General features: G+C 33.4%; 1 protein-coding gene across 1 annotated transcript; it reads right to left on the minus strand.

Annotated features, from left to right (window-relative positions):
* Positions 1-8,766: 8,766 nt before the first annotated feature.
* Positions 8,767-9,687, minus strand: LOC131067249 (uncharacterized). The gene has a single exon (XM_058002208.1). The coding sequence runs from the start codon at positions 9,601-9,603 to the stop codon at positions 8,767-8,769; it is 837 nt and encodes a 278-aa protein (XP_057858191.1). The 5' UTR covers positions 9,604-9,687.
* Between the last annotated feature and the right edge of the window lie 882 nt (positions 9,688-10,569).

A 10,569-nucleotide genomic window follows, 5' to 3' on the forward strand; every position in this document is an offset into this window, starting at 1 on the left:
TGTTGGACAAGAACTCGCTTCCTCACTATTCCTATCATTTTTGTAGTAATGGATATTGGAAGACTAGACCAGTAATATGAAAGTCCTGGATGATGTTCCTATCGTTTTCTTCTTATTCTAGAAGCAAATGTGGTTGTCCAAAAAGTTGAATAGCAATTAGTGATATGATTCAAAGAAGAAAACAGGGGGAGTTGAACATGTTGGACAAGAACTCGCTTCCTCACTGTTCCTATCATTTTTGCAGTAATGGCTATTGCAAGACTAGACCAGCAATATGAAAGTCCTGGATGATGTTCCTATCATTTTCTTCTTATTGTAGAAGCAAATGTGGTCATCCAAAAAGTTGAATAGCAATTAGTGATATGATTCAAAGAAGAAAACAAGGGGAGTTGAACATATTGGACAAGAACTCGCTTCCTCACTGTTCCTATCGTTTTTGTAGTAATGGCTATTGGAAGACTAGACCAACAATATGAAAGTCCTGGATGATGTTCCTATCATTTTCTTCTTATTGTAGAAGCAAATGTGATCATCCAAAAAGTTGAATAGCAATTAGTGATATGATTCAAAGAAGAAAACAGGGGGAGTTGAACATGTTGGACAAGAACTCGCTTCCTCACTGTTCCTATCATTTTTGTAGTAATGGCTATTGGAAGACTAGACCAGTAATATGAAAGTCCTGGATGATGTTTTTATCGTTTTCTTCTTATTGTAGAAGCAAATGTGGTCGACCAAAAAGTTGAATAGCAATTAGTGATATGATTCAAAGAAGAAAACAGGGGGAGTTGAACATGTTGGACAAGAACTCGCTTCCTCACTGTTCCTATCATTTTTGTAGTAATGGCTATTGCAAGACTAGACCAGCAATATGAAAGTCCTGGATGATGTTCCTATCGTTTTCTTCTTATTGTAGAAGCAAATGTGGTCGTCCAAAAAGTTGAATAGCAATTAGTGATATGATTCAAAGAAGAAAACAGGGGGAGTTGAACATGTTGGACAAGAACTCGCTTCCTCATTGTTCCTTTCATTTTTGTAGTAATGGCTATTGGAAGACTAGACCAGCAATATGAAAGTCCTGGATGATGTTCCTATCGTTTTCTTCTTATTGTAGAAGCAAATGTGGTCGTCCAAAAAGTTGAATAACAATTAGTGATATGATTCAAAAAAGAAAACAGGGGGAGTTGAACATGTTGGACAAGAACTCACTTCCTCACTGTTCCTATTGTTTTTGTAGTAATGGCTATTGGAAGACTAGACCAGCAACATGAAAGCCCTGGATGATATTGTTGTCGGCTACTATACTATTCATTTCAAAGTATGTGGCAATTTGTTTTGACCTTTAATAACACTCTAAATATATTTTTAAGAAATTCAGAAAGAAGAAAAATTATAAAATTGAAGCGTCAAATAGTTTGCAATACAATATATTTATTAAGGCATTGTCAATACATTATTTTGAAAAATGCTAAGATAATTTGGAGAGATTCTATTTTATTTACTTAAGATACAAACAGCCCATGGGTGGCAAAAAGAAGGCAGCAAAACAAGGGTGTTGACCCTATACAAGTTGAGGTTAAATAAGTCAAAAACAATAGGTTAGAGGAGCACTGCCAAAGCCCTAACAAATTAAAAACAACACAATAGTAGAAATCTATGAACCCTCTTCAAGAGTGGTTAGAATCACCCCCAACTTGACTCTAAGATTGGGAGGGGGAGGACTTACCTTTATGCCTACAACAAACAATAGTCTAGGCAATACTATTATTAGGGACATCATTACCAAGAAGATCAAGTGGGGAACCCCCTTAGATAAATCATCCACACTTGGAGTAGATTGTTGTTATAGAACAACCCCCAAAATAGACTTGCTAGGAGCATATAGTTGTTGCAGAATAGGAGCAACAACCGAAGAAACTACAAGGCCAAAGGGGGTCACACCAGGAGCATTAGAATAATTATCAGAAGAGGCATTTTGTTATATGAATTTATAAATGAAACTTTTAATAAATTTTACTTTTTCAGATTTTATTTTCATATATGGATTGGATGACATGTTAAGGCTCCAAGATTGCGTAGTTTGATAAGATCCTGCAGTCTTGTTTGCATCAACTAGTATTAGATTCAAAGATCTTGAGAGTGTAGGTAGATTGTTGAATGTGAAGTAATCTACATTGGGTTGAAAGAAATATTTATAAGAACATGTTGGTTTTCTTATAATAGGGCTTGTAGTTGGATAGATGGTGTACATAGTTCCTCCACTAAGAGAGAGTGGTTAGAGGAAGTGAGACATGTATCTTCCAGAAATCTCTATTGTCATGTAGGGGATAAGTGTGAATGTGTGTTTTGTTGTGGGTTGAAAATTGCACACAAAGATGAAAAAGAGGAAGAGTTTGGGTTTTTTTGTTAGAAATCCTTGAGGAATTCCAATTCTTATCAAGAGAGACAGAATATAAAAGGCTATAATTAATAGATTGAGGATTATACTAAAATATTTAAGGGAAACAAGAAGAACAATGGGAAAGAGAAGATCAGAGGACAATATGGGTAAAAAGGAGTGCCATTATTTGTCTAACAAAGATGCATTTGTAAATGAATTTATGTATCCAGGTGAGGAGAAATGAAATATTAAAGTAGAATTCCTTAATGATGCCATGAATGAATAGATAAAAGGTGAATCAACACAAGCTAAGATTGCTTTGGAGGGCATCAAGTTATTTGAAAATGTAGCTAAGAGTGAAGAAGCTATTTCAGTAATGACATAGAAAGAGGTAATGTATAACATTTTTCATTTGTATGTTTAAGAAGAGAATGGATTGTATGAAGATGAATATATTATAGAAGATAGAGAGAAAAATAAAGTTTCAATAATAAAAAAGGAAGAGGTAAAACCATACTTTCTTGAATTTATGAAAGATTATTTGTATTTTGAGAAAAATGATGATGTGAATGTAGAGATGGAAATGAAAGTGAAAGTAGAGATGATTTTTTTTGGTTCGATCTATATGTATAGAAAATGATGTATGGTGTTGTATAGATAATAGTGCAAATAATGTTGGTAAGGTGACTAGAATATAGTGGGTTTGACCCCAAAAGATTAGAGAAGAGGGAGAGTTGCAATTGGTGGAGGAGGTTAGATTATGGTGGAGAAAAATCTTCATTAAGGAAGAGTGTAGAGAAAACATGTTTGAGAAAGATGACAAATATCCTAGATAGATGTTGGAAGAGTCAAATAAAGAAGTGTTTTTATTAGTCTAATATAACTCTATTTTGCGAGCCCATGCTCACAAACTTCTTACTTGGTGAGTATAATGTAGGAGCATCTAGGCACACAAGCAATCTTGCATCACCAAAAAAGAATATTTATTTGGATATTTAATTTTTAAATTTTTGGTGTAGGTTGGAGCTTCAAGAGCATATTTTTTATTTTTGAAAGATAAAATATTTTTTTTATTAATACTTCACTTCCATTTCAAAAATTAGAAGAAAATAGGGTGATTAATGTGGTTTTAATACTATTATATTCCACAAATCTAAAGTTTCAACCGTTTATGGGATCTATTGGCATATTATAGAATTGAAAATTAATTATTTTCTCAATTTTTTATGCCAAGATAATTTTGTATAAGGAAAATTACCTTTGATGTTCCATTCTTGTCTTATTATTAAAATTTGGGTGCTTAGAAGGGAGGAAAAGCTAGTGATTTTTGAGAAAATAATTAAACTCTTCAATTTACAATGGGGTACAACTTGACTCATGATTTTATTCGTTTTGCATGTACGTATACAAAAAAAGGTGTTGGATATGGTGTAGCGACAATTATGCTATATTTTCAAACCAAACACTACATTTTATTTCATATTTTTTGAAAGAATTTCAAAGGTGAAGTTGAGGGAAATGAAAGAGAATATTTGGGTTCCTCTTTTTGGCACCTTAAAAAGGTTTTAAAATCTACAAAATATATCACTCGATGGTATTAACAATAAACAATCAACAACAGCAACATTGAAGGAAGAACTCCTAGGCCTCTTCAGAGACTTGGGTACAAAAGAGTACAGGAAAATTGGCTTACGAATTAGAGACCTAGATAAAAGAAAAAATAGCTTTTTAGGTGTATTGTGGGTGTTCATGACAAACATGAGAGTTGTAATGTGAAGGGGAAAATCAGATTTCAAAAGAGGAGTGAAGCCAAGAAAGTGTTTAGGCGTGAAGATTCCAAGAGTGGTAGGTATGAAGTGCCCAAAAATACTGTTAAATTTCTTAATTGTCTCTTGATGTAATCCACCATATATGTAATTCCTTTTGAGGCTTTTTTTTTGTATAAATATACAAATGAGAGTTGCAATTAAAAATTGTTTTATATTTTGTTTTCATATTATGGATTGGATGACATGTTAATGCTACAAGATTGGGTAGTATGGTAAGATGCTCTTTTTTTGTCTCCATCTCATTTCCAAGGTGTAACTTCCAACTATAATTTTATTTTCTACTTTGAAAAGATTTGATGTGAGATCATGATAAAATAAGCTCCATAATCTCTCAACCATGCACCTTTTGATGTATCCATTGCTAATGCCATCAAAAATTTCTCACCATCATTATTTTCTTTTTCTTTTCCTTATCCTTGAGCTCTCTTACTAGATGCCCAAGTTTATTGTAAATAAAACATTTAGATCCACACTTATCTCGCTTCATGTCCTTGTTCTTCTCTTTATTTTTTATTCTTCCCTAAATTTCTAGGGCCTCCTCAATAAATTTTGTATTTTTTCTCTTCATTTCTAATTGAAGTAATAGTGAAAAAACATAATTTAATTGAGTTCTAAATTGCTACCAATGAGTGATCCCATAAATCTAACAAAGAACATTGCAAAAAATCCATGCAATGATCTCCTCCTCAATCTTTACTCAAACAGAGTGCAATTTCTTAACAATAATGTTGGAAGCATTTAGGCATGCAAACAAAAAGCCACGCTCCTCCATTCTAAAAGTATACTATTTATTTCTTAGGAAATATATATTTATCGAAGATTTTTCCTAGTAAATCTCCCCCAAATTCTTGTAGAGAGGCACACCATTCACTTATTAACGTGCATTCAATAATACAAAGTATACTAAATAGACAATAATTGTAAATCTTTTCTTTTCTATCCATTTTCTTTATGTTCCGATAGCATATCCTCCATAGATATATATCCAAAAGATTATTCCCCATATTGAGATTTTCCTTTTTTTGACAACAATATCTTCTATGAAGCAAGCTCTTACTCAATCTAACATTGTTATAAAAGCCCATATCTCTAATGTCTATAATTTGAGGCTATCAAGCTCTAATACTAAAAGAAGGAATGTATAGGTGTAGAATACATTTTCTCTGAAAGAGGAAATATGTAAAAAGATCAAACTAATAATTCAATTACAAGGAAATAAACAAAAAATCACTAACCATAACATAATAATTTATGTCATAGAAATATTTTCAAAATAAATACACTACACTCCAAATAATTTTAATGCACTATTTGATAATTAATTGTTATAATAAAATTGTAGAGTTTAATCCTTTGTACACGTATCACCAATAAGAAATTTTGAGCAGTTATAACAACACAATAATACTCACAAAAAACAATATCTAACTTACATCCTCAGCATGCAATAAATAGGAGAAACAATACAAGAAACAATGAGTATGGTAAGAAAAACTAAAACCACAAAAAATGTGGCACCCAAATCTAGAGTTGAAATGTAATGCCCGAATCTCAATATGAGTCCACGAGTTAAAAATAATGTAGCCCTTCCACCTATCATTATATTATCAATAACCCACTTTTGCCAAATTGGATGCTCTATTCTGGATCCATTATCTATATTCATATGTCTTACTACATGTCATAAATTATATAATAATTTAATCAAGTGTAATCCCTTCTTACAAATCTCTTATATGCTCTTATATTTCCAATGTGGGAGGGCCAACTTCAAGAGGCGAGAACATTTGATCTTAGAAATTTAGTTGTCTTTTTTTCATTTTTCTTTTAATAACTTGAATAGGTCTACAACCCCATAAGAAGCTAACTTATTACAACCATCCAAAAATAATAGGGCTAAAACCAACCTCTATAACTCATCAATAATGAGTAATTCAATCATTATTAAAACTCTCAATTTCATTAACAAAGGTGCTTCCCCTTTCACAACCGAAGATGCTTCTCAACGGGTCACTTAGCTTCGGATTGTTCTCTCTCATGTCACAAGATGCTACAACTTGGTGGAAGGATGCCACTGAAGATCATTTGACAGTTTATGCTTCTGAGTCTGCTTCTAATCACTCCTCCCTCAAGGATGTTGTCTCCTCCCAAGATGATGTTCCCCTTACGACTAATGAAGCCTTTGCTGATGTTGTGGACTCTTCTGCTCCTTTGGCTCCATCTTTTGTTGCTCCTGCTCCTCTACCTCGTTCTTCTCTTGGTGATTCTGCTCTTGTTGTTGTTCTACAATAATCTGATGTTGTTCTATAGCAGCAATCTGGCAGTGTTTCTGCGGGGTCCCCCCTGCCTGATTTTTCTTTGAATGTTCCTAATGACAGTGTTGCCTGGACAGTTGTTTGTCAAGTTTGGGGTGTTTCTCCCCACTCTTGAGTTGGGATGGGTTGTTGCAAGTGTGACTGGTGTTTGGCTATCTGACTTGTTAGTTTGGGGTTTGTACCCATGCTTGGTCTATTGCCACCTTTAGCTTGTTTTTAAATACTTTTACTGTATTTTGACTATGTAAAGGGTCAGCGCCCTAGTTAATGTTGCTTTTTTAATCAAAAACAAATAATCAATTTATATAAATATTTTATTGAAAAACTACTTGATCACTAGTAATCCTCAATTTATTCTCGAAAATGTACAATTACACAAGAATACCTAACAGTTTTTGAACATTTGTTAATTATTCTTACTATTTTTTAGTTTTTAGTTTTAAAATCATATTAGAGGTCTTCAACAACCCCAAGGTCGTTGAAATCATATTAGAGGTCTTCAACAAGTTGGATGGTGCTAGCCAGAACGTGGAAGCAACAATAGGGAAGCAAGAAAATCAAATCTCATACATGGGAGATTATATCAATCAAATTAGCGATTGCATAAAAGTAAAGACGAATGCGTTGATCTATTCCTGGAAAACAAATAATACTAGCGAATTCACACCCATCCTTTGAAGCCATTTTATGGAACTTAATGAATTGGTACAGAAAAATGTCAATGACCAAATGGAACCACCAAACGTACTCATGTTGGTAGCCTGAGCACTATCCAAGCCCAATCCACTAATTGGTGTGTCCCAACTTACCGTCCGAGGGACCTACTCATCATTTTGCCAATAGGGTTGTGCATACTACAGATTGTTAGATACACATTCTTCACCAAATTTTGTTTTGCTAGGTCAATATATTAATTTTTCGAATAGTTAATTTGTAAGGGTAGTTGAGGACTACGGGCTCTCTCCAACTGCAAACTTGATCCACCTAGCCTAGGAATTGTCTGTATAACCACTTTCTTAACTTCTCTCACTAATCTAATCTTTAAGTTTGCTGATAGTTTACTCTTTAAGTTTACTGATAGTCATTTGTATATGCTGTCAAATTTGTAATTGTTTTGTTGTTCTGGTGATCCATCTCAATGATATTGCAAATGTTATGTGCTGCACCTTTTAGCTGCTGACTATTCTGTCCCTTACAAGCATAAGGTATCTTTGTAATATTCCTATTTATTAATATAAATAATTGATTTTCTAGAGGGAAGTTTTCTTAAAAAGAAAATTTGCTTTTATGAATTAAAGGGCATGCCTAGATTGGTAACTTTTGATTAATAGACTTCAAAATGAAATGCGAAGAATATTAAAACTAATTCCACAAATAGATTTGAAGCTTGAAAATATACGAGAACTCATAACAGCACATTCATATATTCAACAAATGTTAAAGATCACATGAGTCTTTGAAAATCAAGGAAATGAAGTTCACGTCCGACAACTCCATCTCAAAGTCCAAAGACAATTGAGTAGCTATATATGATTAGCAAGTTTATCGTATGTAACTCCTAATACAATACCACAGAATTAATTCATATGACATTCAGTCTTATGACTCTTTATAGCCTAGTTTAAAACAAATTCAAGTTTGGGAATCCCTTTATGAAGAGGAAAGCAAAGACAGAAATTTAGCGAAAAAATTCTCAACAACAATAGAGCATATCTGTGCAGCATTTATAATCAAATTGGCCAACTAGATATGAATAGAACAATTAATAGATCAGATATATATCTAAGGCCCTTATCTTTAAAAAACCTAATATTGAAAAGAAAAATATGCAAGTATTTCCCACACTTATCTCAAGCTACTTGATTTGTGACCAAATCGAGAACCGTTTTTATTCTGATTGTATGATTTTCCTCACTGGTACCTTGGCCAACTTATGATCAGCCGTAACATAAGTTGGTTGGTTTAATGATCCACCTCTTTTTGTAATTAATACTTCAAACAAAATGAAAAGAAAAGTAGAATTAACAAAATCAATAGAAAATATCATATATGCAGAGAACTACAAACTGATTCATAAAAAACTGCCTGTTCAGACAATTGACAGAGTATTGGAAAACAATAACATGTTTAGAATAAAACCATTTTTATGTAGCATAGGTGACTGCCTTTTGACTCTTTCCAGCTCCTTAAATAATGTTTGCATTGTAAGAACAGAGATCCAGAACGAGAAAGAATCGGCAACTGATCAATCTTTTAAAGAATACTTTTTGCCAGTAAAAGGTTGGAATTTATCAGCTTCTTCACTTTGCTTTTCACTTTTCTGTGCCGCGACCTTTCCAGATTCCATAGGAAAAAGTGCATGGGTTTGAACGGTGTTGCCACCAAATACAAGCTTACCTGGTTTACGTATTGGAGCTCTTGAAGGGGATCTTGACCTTGCTGATTTAATTTTCGGACTTTTGGGTGATAGAGGTTTTCCATCCAGACGCCTTCCAACTCCAGTGAAAGCAGTAAATCTGCATTGAGATTTTTCTTCATGCTCTGTAGATGTAGTATTTTCTGTTGTTGTTCTTGCACTAGATGTGGTAGTGCAGATATTAGCAGGATTTAATGGCAACCTTTCACGTTCTTTGTAATCAAGAGGAGGAGCAAAGTCTACTTCCAGATCTGTGTCAAACACACTTATGGCAGATTCAGGTTTTGTTTCAACTATATTTATACAATATATGGTGTTGTTGTAATCTAACTTAATGGTATCCCCTGTTGTTAAACAAGAGAAGTTCCTCAGAGAAACCTCCAAGAAAGCTTTTGGGTTGGATATGTCTAAGAATTTTTTTGTGTGGGGTTGCAATTTCAAACATGTTCCCTTTGGAAGAGTGGTATGCTTCAATTTGGCTGCATCTCCTGGTTGTAGAAGCATATTTTCCATCATCCAAAGCGGCATATAAATTATACCCTCCTCAGCCACGAATTCAAGTACTCCACAGTGTGAGATGTGACCTGTGATGGTATTCTGAAGCTGGAAAAGCATTGGATACTCTATTTGTTGAGATATCAGATGAGAAAGGGCAGAAGGAGGCATTATAATTTTGTTGGCTTTTTCCAGCTCTGGTTTGTCAGTATAAATGGGTGGATAACATTGATAGATCTGCTCAAAGGTAGCAGCTTCTCCATACCAAGGCCCTCTATATCTATATCTTCTATATCCATATCTTCTTTGATAAGATCCATCTTCATGGTCGTTCATATCTTCCTCGGATCCTCTATGTCCATCTTCATAATATATTTCTTCCTCATGCAGATTCATATCTTCATCAGGTGCATCTTCAAGCTTTCTTTCTTCTTCATGTCCATTGATATCTTCACCAGGTTCTACATATCCATATCTTGCTTCAGTATCTGATCTATCTTCATGCACATTCATATCTTTGTCAGATCCATCTTCAGGCTTTCTTTCTTCTTCATGTACATTGATATCTTTACCAGGTTCTACGTATCCATATCTTCCTTCATTATTTGTTTTATCTTCATGAGAACCTTCGCATTCAAATCTCTCTCCTTTACCAACATTATCCATTTCTGAAAGAACTTTAATGACTTTGAGCTATTCATGTGCAGTTACGTTTTCTTTATGGTGGGTGTTAGCAATTCATACAAGGGTTGCGTCCTTTCTATTTTAACAGTAGGAGTGTTAACTCTAAGTGCTCCATCAAACTATAAATGAACCTATATCATTATTAATATGAAATAAGATTGATATTTTTTATTTTTTAAAAATTGAAAGCTCTTTTACGTAATTGTATTAGGAGCTTGGAGTGCATGTTCACCAAAAAAACCGGTCACGAATTTCGAACATCGTTGATTAATTCTTAAAAAAGAAATATATATTATTCGTTTTTGTATCATGTATACTAATCCATCTTTAAATGTTAAATCTTCGTTTAAAAATTTTCTATTATTTTTCGAACTCTAATTTTATTTAAAATGTAAATAGAGGATGTAGATTTATTTTAGCTAAAACAAATAAAATTATAGTCTATATAATAAT

This window comes from Cryptomeria japonica, unplaced genomic scaffold, assembly GCF_030272615.1.
Source record: "Cryptomeria japonica unplaced genomic scaffold, Sugi_1.0 HiC_scaffold_402, whole genome shotgun sequence".
In the NCBI taxonomy this organism is placed as follows: Eukaryota; Viridiplantae; Streptophyta; class Pinopsida; order Cupressales; family Cupressaceae; genus Cryptomeria; species Cryptomeria japonica.